At 46.8% G+C, this 14,411-nt stretch overlaps 1 protein-coding gene across 2 annotated transcripts in view; it reads right to left on the bottom strand.

The window, feature by feature from the left end:
* Positions 1–14,411, bottom strand: part of LOC119822245 (phenazine biosynthesis-like domain-containing protein 2) — a 43,167-nt gene that overhangs the window by 16,885 nt on the left and 11,871 nt on the right. Inside the window, exons 2-10 of one of the 2 annotated variants that reach the window (XR_005286757.1) lie at positions 12,761–12,901; positions 9,673–9,772; positions 9,226–9,324; positions 6,952–7,061; positions 6,803–6,832; positions 5,910–5,998; positions 5,420–5,598; positions 3,140–3,202; positions 2,087–2,315 (exon numbers count right to left, since the gene is read on the bottom strand). Coding sequence is in view for 1 of the 2 variants with exons in the window: in XM_038341245.2 (XP_038197173.1) it covers positions 2,203–2,315; positions 3,140–3,202; positions 5,420–5,598; positions 5,910–5,998; positions 6,803–6,832; positions 6,952–7,061; positions 9,226–9,324; positions 9,673–9,772; positions 12,761–12,844 (867 nt within the window). In the remaining variant the exon portion in view is untranslated. Of the gene's footprint in view, positions 1–1,150; positions 2,316–3,139; positions 3,203–5,419; positions 5,599–5,909; positions 5,999–6,802; positions 6,833–6,951; positions 7,062–9,225; positions 9,325–9,672; positions 9,773–12,760; positions 12,902–14,411 lie in introns of those variants that run through there. The other variant, XM_038341245.2, reaches the window with a different exon arrangement.

Below are 14,411 nucleotides of genomic sequence, written 5' to 3'. Positions count from 1 at the left end.
AGGAGCTACATCTGCATGCTTATGAAGTGCCAGTTACATAGTTTCTGAAATGTTGGTGTGTGTGTGCATGGAGGTTTAAGTGCAGGCACTAAGGTATGCTAAGCATACTTTGGTTTTTTGTTTGTTTGTTTTGTTGTTGTTGTTGTTTGTTTGTTTTTCAAGTCAGGGTTTCTCTGTAGCTTTTGGAGCCTGTCCTGGAACTAGCTCTTGTAGTCCAGGCTGGCCTCGAACTCACAGAGATCCACCTGCCTCTACCTCCCGAGTGCTGGGAATATAGGCGTGTGCCACCACCGCCCAGCTAAGCATACATTTTTTTTATAACACATGCATGTCCCTCCCCCGGCCCTGAAGCCCTAATGTTTTTAAGAGATGAGAAGGATTTAAGTGATCCCTCTGCCTCAGTTTCTCCATTAGCGAGGCTACAGTGGAGTCACTGGCTTTGCTGTGCAGTTATAAAAGTTAATTCAGGGGACAGTGAGATGTCTCAACAACCGAACACTCATGCCATAGAAGCTCGGACCAGGGTTCAACTCCACAAAGGTGGGAGGAGAGACTGACTCTCTGAGTTTTAGGTCCCCAGTAAGATCTGAGGATTTACATGCTGGAACTGGGGGTGTGACCCCACAGTTTGTAGTGTTTTCCTGGCACGCAGAAAACTCTACTTCAAGCCCCAGCATCACTTAAAACACTGGTAAATGGTAAACTAGGCTTGGGGGTAGGGTGCTTAGAAACCCGAATTGGCCTGCGGATGGGTGTGTGAGCATTTGTCTCTGCTCTGCTCTGTTTTGTGAGTTCATCTGACTATGCATTCCAGGCTGTCCTTCAAGTCACAATCCTCCTGCCTCAGCACAAGTGCTGGATTTGTAGATGTGCTCCACCAAACCACCCTAGCTTGCAACTTTTGAAGTGGTTGAGAATTAAGGTAGCGAATTCTGCTTTACAAAACACTTTGTTGAGACAGGGTTTCAGGTGGCCCAGGTTAGCTGATAATCGGCCCTGTTGAAGTTCTCTTTGAACTCCAGATCCTCCTGCCTCTCCTTCCCAAGTGCTTACACACCAGGTTTAAGATTATCTTGTCACCCTGAGGAGGAAATCCTACTCCAAAGTCACCCACGGGGAGTCATTACCACAGATTTCACCAAATTCAAAGTTACGTTAAGTCACACTTTATTAAACAAGAAAAGATTTTTTTAAAAAGATTTATTTGTTTGTTACGTACACAGTATTCTGCCTGCATGTATACCTGCAGGCCAGAAGAGGGCACCAGATCTCATTACAGATGGTTGTCAGTCAGCATGTGGTTGCTGGGAACTGAACTCAGGACCTCTGGAAGACCAGCCAGTGCTCTTAACCTCTGAGCCCTCTCTCCAGGCCCAAGAGAAGACTTTGGGGTTACCATTCTCAAGACACAGAGGGACAAATGGCCAGAGATCACACCGTTCTCAGTGTTTATTTGTGTCATCGCATAATCTAATCAGACACTCACTGTTTGTAGTTCCTGGGTTTTGTCCTGATTGGTACTGAGGCACTGAGATTCCTCTGGACTGTCCCACCCAAATTGTTTCCCTTTGCTGTCTTCACAGTCATGTGACTCCATGTTCCCCACAGCCGTAGTATGGCCTCCCTGACAGTTCACAGGCTGTTCTCTTTAGTGTTCGATCTGCATTTCCACAGAGTTAATGTGTGTATTAGAAGGGTATGAGTCTTGGCATGAGGGCACATATCATCAATCTAGCACTTGAGAGGCAGAGGCAGGAAGATATCTGTTGGCTGGAGGGTAGCCTAGTCTATATAGAGAGCTTCTTCCCGACCAGGGCTGCACAGTAAGACTCTGTATTGAATATACATATATAAAATCATCTATCGGGTACCCACACCCAAATCTGAATTTCATTCCCATTCTTATCAATGGCTCTCTCACTTTGATTGGCAGTCATAATCAAAAGAAGTGGCAGCATTGCTGCCTGCTGTGGGTTGCTGAAGATGCACACAGGCAGAGGCCAGAGCCCTTCATCAGCTAAGGAGCCTGGAGACGCTGTCTTGCCTCCATCAACTGTCTTTCCTTTCTCTTCTTCATCATGGAGTCGAGGGCACTGGTCAGTGGGTTTGCTGAAGCAAGCTCTGGGCATTTGTTGTTGGTTTGTTTTGTAGTGTAGAGGAAACACCATGTTTATCCGGGGCCACAGCGCAGCGTAAGTGTCTCTAGACCGTCAGCGTGCCCTCTAGGACAATAGCAGCGCCACCCTTCAGGTCAACTCGTCCATCAGGTCGCAGGGAAATGTCCAGTTCTCCTCCTCGGCGGGAACACTGAAAGGCTTAAAGAGAACACAGAGTGGAGCCAATTAAGAGCGTTCCCCTGTGGTTAACACAGTGAAGGATTTATTGTTACAAACCCGGAACTCCTTCCAGGCCAGTTTCTAGAATTCCTTCACGTGTCCATAGTGCCTCCCACCATTCTCCTGCAGACCCAGAGGCCCACACGCAACTGATGTGCACACAGTGCCCAGCCCTTCCCTTCCTGGGCCTTGTCTGCTACTTCCTGCATGGCCCCAGTTGTGTCCCACCTAAAGCGTCCTCTAGGAACGCTCAAGGATGTGTGAAGAGATGGGGGTGGGGAAGGGTAGTTTAAGAAGGTGTAGAGAGGGGGTCCTGCCCAACCTGAGAAGGATCCCCCCTCCTTTTCAGCTCAGAAAAGTCAAATGGAGTTTGTTTCCTTGTAGTAAGTTAGAGCAACTGCAAGGCCGGGTGCCCAAGAGAGGTGCAGTCTCAGCCCTCCAGGAGAGCCATGCTTAGCAAGTCAGACAGAAGAGAAACACCTATTCTCCACATCAAGGTCACAGAGCCCGAGTCCTCCCTCCAGCAGGAGCTCATCCTTGAGGATCCCAGCCCTGCTCTGATGATGAGCTGACATAGCTCCCTTCAGCCGAGTTCCTGTTCCGTGAACCTGGGGGACTGGCCCTTCGGGTGCAGGGGCACACTCCTGGCCCCCCTGAGTTCCACAGAAGGACTCTGGCTCCAAAAGCCAAGAGCTGGAGCTATGACTCCATGGTACCCCATTTGTCGAGCACCTGAAGGACCCGAGTTCAACACCCAAGCATCCAAAGAGAAGGAGAGGAGGGGTAGGGAGAGCTAAGCCTACCTCGCATGTCTTTCTTCCCCAGCTCCTCAGACCAGTAGGGGCCAAGAATAGTGTGGGCAGACCCTGGAAAGAAGCGGCAAATATGAGCACAGGAGCGACTTTTCTCTAAATGAATCAACAGTCACAGCCATTCATTCAGTTTGACTGAACCTTAGATCATCCGGTCCCATGTCAAGGGGGCCCAGCAGAGCGTGGAGTGAGGGAACGGGGAGAGGATGTATGAGTAAATGCTTCCACGGCGCCTGCCAAATCTCTACTCTCTCTGAAGCTGCATTCAACTGTAGGGTCATTCTCTATTTGCTTTCTCTTTTTAAGACAGTCTCATGTAGCCCAGGCTATCCAAAATAGCTGAGGTTAGTCTTGAACTTCTTTTCTCCCTGCCCTAACCTCCCAAGTGCCACCGTGTTATTTTTCCCCATGTGATTTCATCTAGTGTCTGATCAGAAATTACATATGAAAATGAAGAAGCAAAATGTAAATAAAGTCCTGCAGGGTTCTGTGACTGACACCTGTAATCTCCGCTTTTGCAGGGAGAGACAGAAGGGTCATGAGTTCCAGGTCATCCTCAGCTAGTTAGAGAGGCCAAGCCAGGCCTAGATTCCCTTTCTCGGGGAGAAAAGAAAACGTCAAAGTAACTAAAAATCTTGAGGGGCAAAGTGTAGTGGGGGAAAATCCCCCCGAAAAGTATATTAAGAACTATGAGATGTCCTTGAGTAAACAGCCATACCAGTTTCCTTGTCCCAAGATCCCCAGTCCACTCCACCCCAGGAGCTCATTCCTCCTGGGCCTAGGACCTTCATATTCTAGAAAACTTTACACACACAAAATGCACTGGGTGTCTGTTCCAGTTGTTTGTGCATGCCACCCGGGACCCTCTGCCCTGGGGAGAGGCTCACTGGACCACACAGACGCTAAGGGCACGTTCCTGACTCTTCAGCTCTGCTTACATGCTGACCTTCGAGTTGCTATGTTTTGTTACTCACCGAGGTCTAAATGAAGGGTCCAGAACATCCTGACTCTTGGCATCTGGAGCCTCTGCCCAGCCCCTCTCGGCCCTGAACCTGCTTCCCCTAGAGCAATGCCCTCTATCAGCCACCCCCACCTGAAGGGTACTATGTAGCCCTCCCTTGTCCCAGTGAAGCCAGGAAGCATAGGGAATAACTTAGCAACCTAGGACTCCACTTGGCCTGGGCTATGCACACACCTCTCTGGAACAATGTACCTAGCAAGCTGTTAACAGATTAGAACCCTCTTGCCCCTCAAAGCTGCAACTGTATACCTGTTATAAACAATGGGAATACCCTCAATAAACTCCCCAGAGTGCCCCTGTTTCTATCCAAATACATCCTAGAACACAATCTGAGTTCTATACCATAGACAATGGGCCAATCCGCCCATGTTTTGGGTACTTGTGCAATAAGTCAAACTGTCCTCAACATGAGCTTTTTTTAAAATAATAATTATTATTATTTAATTTTATGTGCCTGGTGTTTTGTCATTGGTGTCGTGTCCCCTAGAATTGGACTTACAGACAGTTGTGAGCTGCCATGTGAGAGCTGGGAATTGAACCCGGGTCCTCTGGAAGAGCAGTCAGTGCTCTTAACTGCTGAGCCACCTCTCCATCCCTCTCAACATAAACTTTTAAGAAGAATCCCCTAATTACCCTCTTATGCATATGCATTATTATGTGTGTCTATGATTAAAATTAGATGCATTATTGCAAGCAATATGCCCAGGGAGGAAGGGCCTACATAACCTGTACTCGCCAATCAAAAGAGACTCTCCCAAATTATGTTCTTAGTAAGCAAACACCTCTTCTCTTGAATCCCATGAAAGAAGATGCCAGGGACTAGAGAGATGGCTCAGCAGTTCAGAGCACTGGGTGATGTCATAGAGGATGAGCTCAGTTCCCAGCACCCTTGCAGAACAGCTCACAATCAGAGAACACTCCAAGTGTCACATCCCCCTCTGCTGGCCTCTGGGGAAACAGAACATTCAAGACCACAGGCAAACAGACAGACACAGACACACACAGACACAGACACACACACAAACACACACACACACACACACACACGTACGTGCGTACTCCAAACAATAGTTGGACCCCTCAGTAGGAGTTTGCTCGCATACCTCACTATCAGTCTTGACAATGTGTCCTCTCTGATCTCTTGTCTTGCTCTGAGCAAAACTTTTTCACTATTGTGCAGCCTCTCTGAGCTTTTATTTCAATTTTTGAATAAGATGACTCTGGCCACATGGAACATCCCGGAAGAGTACCTGTTACCGGGTCTTCAGCCACACCAACCCATGGTGCAAAGTACCGGGAGTAGAAGTCATAGTGGGGTGTCTGCCCCCCAGGCTCTCCTCTGAGAGTGAGAATGAGCCCTTTCACCTTCCCTGTCTTTTCCATTCGAGGCAGAGGCTCTGTGTTCACCCTCAGGGTCTCCAGAAAGGACCTGAGCACAAACAGAATGGGTTCAGAATAAGTATTTTCAGACCACCCCCTTCACAGAATGGGAAGGAGGCTGAGCTGTGCCCAGATGGCTCAGTAGCATTCTGGAGGCAGAGGCAGGTGGATCTATTTGATTTTAAGGCCAGCCTGGTCTACAGAGTGATTTTCAGGACAGCCAGAGCTACATTAAGGAGAGCAAAAATATAATAGAAAAGAAAAGAAGAGGTAAATCATGCTTTGGTGATCGCGCAGCCCGGTGGAAGCAGAGCTGGACACCTGGATGCTGGCATGTGAATGGTTAAACACAGCATTTACCTGTCGTAAGAATCGCTGAGCCGGACCATAAGGTTTTTGGTGTCTGGAGAGTACCGGATATCCTGGACTAGGGTGTCTCCTATGGCTGCCTGTGAAGTGGATCACAACTCCTCAGGGACCAACTCTTACTAAGTTGTCAGATGTTTGTCTAGATGCCAGAAACTGGGTCTGTCCCCAGCCAGAAGCTGGGTCTGTCCCCAGCACCGCATTAACTAAGCATGTTCTCATAAAACCAGGGTTCAGAGGCAGAAATGTCAAGAGTTCAGAGTCAGCCTCAGCCAGTCAGCAAATATGAAGTCAGCCTGGGATTCTGAGGTTCCGTCTCAAAAGCAATAAAACCATATAGCTAGGCACACGCCTTTGACACCAGCACATGGGAGACAGAGGTAGGAGCTAGGAAGCTCAAGGAATTCCAGGACTCAGGACTGGCCTTGCGGTTAGAATTTGCTTTATCCTCAGCAAGCACACTGCCTTCATCGGGCTGGAAGTCAACCCTTCTTGGTCCAAAGGGGCTGAGGACGCCTGTTATGCTCCTCACCGCCTCCTTCAGGTCTTCTCTGTCTTCCCCACACACTCCATCTTACTCCTGCCCCTCAGTGGAGGTCATATTGCTCATAGTTAAATGAGTCAGCTGTGGTTGTATGACATACAATCCTAGTACCTGAGAGGCAAGAGAATTGCAAGTTCAAGGCTAGCCTGAGCTACCCAGTGAGGAAAGAACGATTACAACTCAATGAATGTTAGACACAATACTAACATCTGACCTGAAACCACCGCGGCTTCTACCACAGTGCATACACAGGTAGAGGCTATTTTATGGGGTCATGTCACACCAGAGATTTCAAACACAAACGACCACACCACAGGGCTCTAACTGGAGACTTTCCACCAACCTTTATCAAGTCTTCCACCTCATGGAAGTCCTAGAAGAGGAAAAGAGACGCAGTCATTGCTCAACAGGAGAGCCGCGGCTCAATGCAGTTTGTGGATACAGTTGTGTGTGTATTAAGATGAGATGCAAACGCAGTAAGAAAGAGCTGACCTGGGGGAAGGCTGGGTAGAGAGGAAAGTCCAAGACAATCCCATCCTCTGCTCTTCTGGCCTTCAGCTCCCCGCTCATAGTGGCAAAGGTGAGAGTGTTGTTTGTGTTCTCTGGACAGAGGGGGAATCAAGCAAGAATCAGGAAAATAAAAGTGATTGTGTTTTCTGGGTGGTTGTGGTTGTAGTGGTGGTGGTGGTGGTGGTGGTGGTGGTGTGTGTGTGTGTGTGTGTGTGTAGACTGAACCCAGAGGGTCAAACATGAAAGTATCTCCCCCTAAGGTATCTCCCCATTTCTTGTTGGTTTTTTATTGTTGTTTTCTTTTTTATTTTTGAGATGGTATCTTGCTAGGTTGTTTGGGCTGGCCTTGAGTCCCCTCTGGTGGCTTAGGAAGTCTGTGAAATTTTAATCATCTCTTCTCAGCCTCTTGATGAACTGAGATTTCAGGCCTATTTCATCCCCCTAAGCTTGCCTTCATTATTATCCTCTACTACAAACAAATTCATTTTATCATAATGACCAGGATTTGATGGTTTGAACGGAAAATGCCCCCGACACTTGGTCCTCAGCTCGTGGTACTGTTTTGAGGGAAGACAGTCTGAGAATTGGTCCACAGGTGAAGGGTCTTGGAAGGGGGTTTCCAACAGGGACCCTAAGACATATTGTTGGGCAGTAAGGAGTTAATTAAAAGCATTATTAACACTATGGGCTGGCAACAAGATGGCAGAGGCCCTGAACAGAGCTAAGGATCCAGCCCAGGAGACAGACAGCATGAGGGGTTCTGAAGAGAGGAAATCAGTGCCCACATGGCAGAAGTGAGGGATCTCATGTCTTTCTGAGTATGGGGGTGACCCCCCAGCACAAGCCTAGGCTTTTCGAGCCCCAAGAAGGAGGCAGGGATGGGATGTGGCTGTGTGGCCGCCAGGACCGGTTTTGATACAAAATTACTCCCCTGGATAAGAGTTCCTGACACCAGGAAGTCTGTTACTTATGGAGTCACAGTGTCTCAGTAAGGTGCTGGCCAGTGTCTATGAGGGGAAAGGACTTCTGCAGGGTCTTGTGGCCTGAGCAATGGTTGGATTCTAACACTACATCTTTGCAAAGGCCACAGCCTTCGAGGGCTGTAACTTGACGAGCATCTGGCCCAAGATTATTGCTTCCTCTCTGATGGCTCTAATCTCAGGGTTACTAGTGCAAGCTCTTAAAAATCATGGACCAAGCCACCACAGCCACCACGATGGCCCTCAACTCCTCAATCAACCCCTCAAATGTGAGCCAAACCGAACCTCTCCTCCCTTAAGTGGCTTCTGTCACGTATTCTATCACAGCAATGGGGACATAGTGAGTACCCTGGATTCTGTGGCGGAGAGGCCTTGGCTAACGCATGACTTCATCTCCTGCCAGGCACACACAGGCTCCTCCAAACCTACGGACAGATGCCACACAGCAGGAGCTTGGCTTGGGCTGCTGCCTCTACGGATGTGTCTCCTCCTGATCTAGCCCAGTGCATGGGTTTCATCTTCTTCAGCTCAAGGTCCCTGTCTGGTGTCCACCTTCTCGAACTGTGAGTCACAGCCTCATATGAGGCCATGTAACTGAATGTGGACACTGCAAAGAGTGTGTCAATAGTGCATAGCTTCTGAAACAACCAGAAATTAATTCAGAACCTTCTGTGTAGCGAGCAGAAAGGGTTCTGGCTGTGCTCACCCCTCTACAAAGGTTTAGCTGCTAGCCATGCTAATGGTTTGGGAAGAAGATAGTGGGGCATCTTTAACCTGACTGTGTAAATGGTCTGTGGTAGTGAAAACCTGTAATATCAATACTTGGGAGTGAAGACAGAAAGAGCAGACTTCAAGGCTATTTAGGGTGTATAAGAAATTACAGGAGACCCTATCTCAAAAAAAAAAAACAAAAACAAAAACAAAAAGAAGAAAAAGAAAAGAAAAATATGACTTTAAGATCAGTGGGCACTCTGTGAAGAATAGCAAGCCTTTGTTTTCTAGATAGAACATTATATACCATGTCCATTCTGATCATACAACTCCCTCAGCCTCATGCAAGTAAAATATACTTTAGGAAGAAATTCACACTACTAAGCCATGGTGGTACATGCTATAATACTAATTAATTATCATTCTTGGATGGCAGAAACAGTAGAATCCAGAATTTCAAAGTCACCATCATCTACACAGGAAGTTTAATGCCAGCCTGAGCTAAATGAGACCCTACCACAAAACAAACAAACAACAATGGATAAACAAGCAAAGTCCACATTACTTATCTTGTGGAACAGCACAGCTGCAGAGGCCAGGGTGGCGTGACCACACAGCGGGAACTCACTCTCTGGAGTAAACCACCTCAGTCCAAAGTGGGAACCTTCAGAGGAGCAAATGAAAAAGAAAAGCAAGATCAGACCCACACAGTCAGGTTAAAGATGTCTTGGTATCGTCTTCCCTAAATCATTAGCATGGCTAGTAGGTAAATCTTCATAGAGGGGTGAGCACGGGGTAGACAGGAATTCTGCTCCCTGCTGGGAAAGGTCCCCAAGATTTGAGTTTGATCCCCAGGACTCACATGGTTGAACCAGAGAACCAAGTCCTACAAACTGTCCTTCAACCTCACACAAATGCTTTGGCACACGCATAGGCTTGGGTGTGTGCATACGCACGCACGCACACACACACACATACATATGTAAAACAAAACATTTAAATGTATATTTACTTTGTGTGAAGTTGTCAGTCGGTTGCAGTTTTCGAATAAATGCGGTTTCAGAGAGGTTCATTTCTCGTGCAATGAGTTGATGAGAATCATCATCCAATGTCTTAAATAGAAAAAAAAAGTTATTGAGAACCTGGAAACACAGATCTGACTTAACATAGCAGATTATTTGCATCAAAAGTCATGTGCTTGGCATAGTGGTGCACACCTTTAATCCCAGCACTTGGGAAGCAGCAGCAGGCAGATCTCTGTGAGTTCCTGGACAGTTAATGTTACATAGTGAGATCACGATGATAGATAGTAAAATAAATATAGGTGGAGAGATAAATGATAGACAGACAAATTATTGATAGATAGTAGATAAATGAATGATAGATATCAACAAAAAAATAGAGAGGCCAAGCGGTGGTGGCACACACTATGCTCCAAAGATGCTCACAACCATCTCTAAGCCCATTTGCAGGGGATCCAGGGCCCTCTCCTGGCCCCTGCCAACATCAGGAATGGACAAGGCACACACACATACTTGCAGGACAACATTCATACACATGAAGTACAAATAAATCCCTACTACATGAATTTAATAAGATCTTGTGCTGGGTCAGGGCAGAAGGTCAGGTTTGGGTGAGGCAGATGGAAAATGAGAGTCTTGCATAGGGGATGGAAGTGTCTTAGGCGAGTCACAGCTCCGCCTCTGCTCTCCTAAAATCTGGGAGTAAAGTACATCTATGGGCAGACTCCATGAGGTTCACTCGTAGCATGCACACTCAGGAACACAAACACGCACACTCATACACACACACTCACACTGATTTCATTTCATTACAATATCTATTTTTCCATTTTACACAACAAGCCTTTTTTTGCAGACAGTAATATGATCTGAGGGTCTGACTCAGTGGTAGAACACAATTTGGCATGTATAACATCCCCCACTTCAAATAACCAGACACCCCCCAAGTACCCAGTCCCCCACCACCCCCCCACCCTAAATAACAAGACCCAGGTTTTTGGTCTGGTTTGTTTGAGACAGGTCATGTAGCCTCAGCTGGCCGAGCTACATAGCTAGGATGACCATGAACTTCTGATCCTACTTCCTCTCTCTCCCAAGTTCTGGGACCACTGTTGTGACCACCATGCCCAGCAGCAGCCCTCTGGCTTCAGCGTTCATTTCCCTCAGCATTCTCCAGGCAGTCAAATCCCCAATACCAAAACCAAAGTGATGTTTGCTGTTCAGAGTGCCAATGTCTGACGGTGTAAGACAGTAAGGTGCTAGCTAATATCTTATGTTATGGAACTGGGACACACACACACACACAGAGGGAGGGAGGGAGAGGGAGAGGGATAGGGAGAGGGAGAGGGAGAGGGAGAGGGAGAGAGAGAGAGAGAGAGAGAGAGAGAGAGAGAGAGAGAGAGAGAGAGAATAAAGTTTCATACTCCCATCTTGTGGCAATATAGCAGCATGGCATCCTTCTTTTATGTGACAGTTTGTTTTCTGAATCTTTGTCCCTCTGCCGTATTAGACTTCAGTGAACCCAGGGCAAATGGTACAGCAAGTGCTAAAACCACCAGGAAGACGCTGGGACCCCTTCCCCTGTCCCTGAACCTCTGGAAGAGGCACTGTCTCCACCTTCATGTGCTCCTGACTGTTCATATGGAGGTTGGGGATGTAGCTCAGTGGTAGAGCACAGCTGTGGATACGGCTCAGTAGTAAAGCAGCTGCCTAGCATGACTAAGGCCCAGCACTCCTGGTTATCCCCAGACCTGATGAATTCAAAGTAAATTAAACTTTTTAAAAAAAAAAATAGGGAGGCAGAGGCAGCACACTGTGAGTTCAAGGCCAGCCAGTTCTACAGAGAGAGTTCTAGGATAGTCAAGGCCACACAGAAAAACCCTGTCTCAAAAAAAAAACCAAAGTAAATAAATAAATAATTACAACAGTCCTCCTTGTTGTCAATAGAAATAACTTCCAATGTTTAAGAGAAAAATAATGTAAATATACAAATACTATATTTGGCCTTAGCATGGTTCCTGAAGCATAACAGACAGACAGTAAAACTTATTTAGAGTAAACATATTGAATACACAGTAAACTTTCGTTTATAAATAATTTTAATTTTTACTTATTTCATTTGGTTTTACTGAGTCAGGGTCCTACTGTTGAATCCAGCCTCTCTTGGAACTTGCTCTATAGACCATTGCCTTGACAGCAGGCACCTTTGCTCTCTGAGCCTCTCACTGGCCCCAAGGCATATGTGTGGGGGTCAAAGGACAGTTTGCAGAGTCAGCTCTCTCCTCTCACCATTTGAGTCTCGGGACTGAACTCAGGCCCTCAGACTTAGCAGCAAGCACCCTTACCTGCTGGGTCAGTCATCTTGCAGGACACTGAAGAGAGTGTCTACATTCCTGAGGTACAGAGAAGGCGGCAGGCGGGAGTGATAATGAGCCCTGCAAGTCAAGCACTCAGGAGGCTGAGACACGTAGAGTCTAAGGGTAGCCTGGACTACATAGGGTGTTCCAAGCCAGTCAGAGTAACATAGTGGACCCTGTCTCTACTGGCCCTGCTGAAAAGCCCCAGGATGTCCACATAGAAGTGCCAAATGACATTTCAGCCCCTTCTACCCACAGATATCCTATAATTTTGTGCTCAGTTTTTGGTGCTAATTAAACAAAAACCCAATTCTGAAGGGGAGCTCCAACCATTCTTTTATAAAATAATTGTTTGATTATTTGTTACTTTTTATGTTTATAAGAGTCTTCTCTGTATACCCCAGGCTGGCCTCTCACTCATGACCCTCCTACCTTATCCTTTGGAACAACAGAATTGTAGCATAGACTCCCATTTCCTGCTGCTGCTGCTGCTGCTGCCTCTTAAATGGGCTCCAGTTGCCCTACGTGGGAATCTATGCTTCTGACTGGGTCTAGGTGCAGCCGTTCCTGTTATAACCTGAAGACATGACCATCACTGGTACAACAAAGATCACAAGCCGAAGTGGCAAATACTCAGGATGGCCTCACTTCTTTTCCAGAAGTCACGGGCTCTACACACATCTAGAGTTTCAGGCCTGGCCCTTGAGAAGGGAGTACTTACATTTTCCAGGAGGCAGACGGCAGCAGGATTACCACGGAAAGCTGTTGCTGTGAACGCGTCTGCTATGAAAATCGGAAGCTTCATTTTCCTCCCCAGTTCTGTCTGTGAGGTTGCTGCCTTGCTGGGAGCCTGCTTCACTTCCTGTTGTTAAGAGAAAAAAAAGTTAATGTTTTACTCCATACACAGTTAATAATTCCCAGATAAAAAGTCAAATAGTTACTCCAACATACCTGCACCTAAAGATGTGTGATTCTCTTATTTTTAAAGTCTCTGCATTAAATTTGTTTTAAAATATTAGCTAAGAGAAGCAGAGCGGTGGTGGCGCACGCCTTTAATCCCAGCACTCGGCAGGCAGAGGAAGGTGGATCTCTGTGAGTTCAAGGCCAGCCTGGTCTAGTTCCAGGACAGGCCCCAAAGCTACAGAGAAACCCTGTCTCTGTACCAGTTAAATGAATGATTTTTCACACCACACACAGAACTCTGCAACATAATCACCCTCTATCCTAGAGTAGCCGAGACTAGCTATGACAGCATTTTTCATGAAGTTCATGAGCTGTCTGAGAGGCACAGGTGCTGCTTGCTGTCTTCCCATGCTGACAAGCTCTTCTCCCAAGGCCCAGCATGGCAGCAGTCACCGGTGATTACTCATGTAAGGTGGGAGGATTGAGAGCAAAATCAGCAGGTGCATCTCTGAAATCGAGGCCAGCATCATCTACAGAATGAGTTCCAGGACAGCCAGGATTACACAGAGAAGGCAGATTTCGAAAAGCAAACTATCTGTCGGTCTGTCTGTCTATCTAATACACACATACATATATATGATATATATATATGTATATATATTCTGAAAGTTGTTTGTTTGTGTGTGTGTGTGTGTGTGTGTGTGTGTGTGTTGTTGAGGATTAAACATTAAATCCAGGGACTCACTCATGCTAAGCACAAGGTTTACAACCCCTGAAGTTCTCGATTTTTTGAAGAGTTTGGCAGAGAGAGGTTTCCTCATAACTCTGCACACACTGGCCCCAGACACCTGCCTTTGCCTCATAGTATAGATACATCACCATACCCCGCTGTGTGGTTTTAAGTTAAATTCATTACTGAAACTAGAATTCTACCCTTAAGTGTGCTTTTTAAGTTTCTAGAAATGCTGTATTGCTTCCCAAAACACCACCAACAACAAAAGTCTTTTTCAAGGACTAGGTCTCAAAGACTCCGACAACCTGTGTCATTCACTTATTCAACAAGATGCCCCTAGCTCTCCACACACGACATCCCTAACTTCACCTTCTCGTCCTCAAAAAATGTGGGTTTTGTTTTGGCTTCAGGGATGCACAGGGCCCCTGTCAGTTCTGGACAATTTTATTCCCTTTGCCACTCAATCTTAAAGATCGCCCTACCACTAGATGGCGACAAGTCTCAGAGAAGGATGGCTAGAAAGATTATGTATGGGAGGGATGTCCTGCTCTCACATGAATGGGAACAGGGCTAAGAGAACAGAGAATGCCATCCTTTCCCTTTTCCCCCGAGATGGACATGTTGATGCTAGAAATGCAGCAGGCTGGTCTTTGGACCATGACAAGCAAGGAGATAGAAAGCTAAGAGACTAGATGAAGGGAAGTGTGCGTTCTCAGGCTGTAGTTAACCCGCTAGA

This window comes from Arvicola amphibius, chromosome 9, assembly GCF_903992535.2.
Source record: "Arvicola amphibius chromosome 9, mArvAmp1.2, whole genome shotgun sequence".
NCBI classification, from domain to species: domain Eukaryota; kingdom Metazoa; phylum Chordata; class Mammalia; order Rodentia; family Cricetidae; genus Arvicola; species Arvicola amphibius.
Note: the sequence above shows the minus strand (reverse complement) of the source record. Positions and strands in the feature narration are given on the sequence as shown.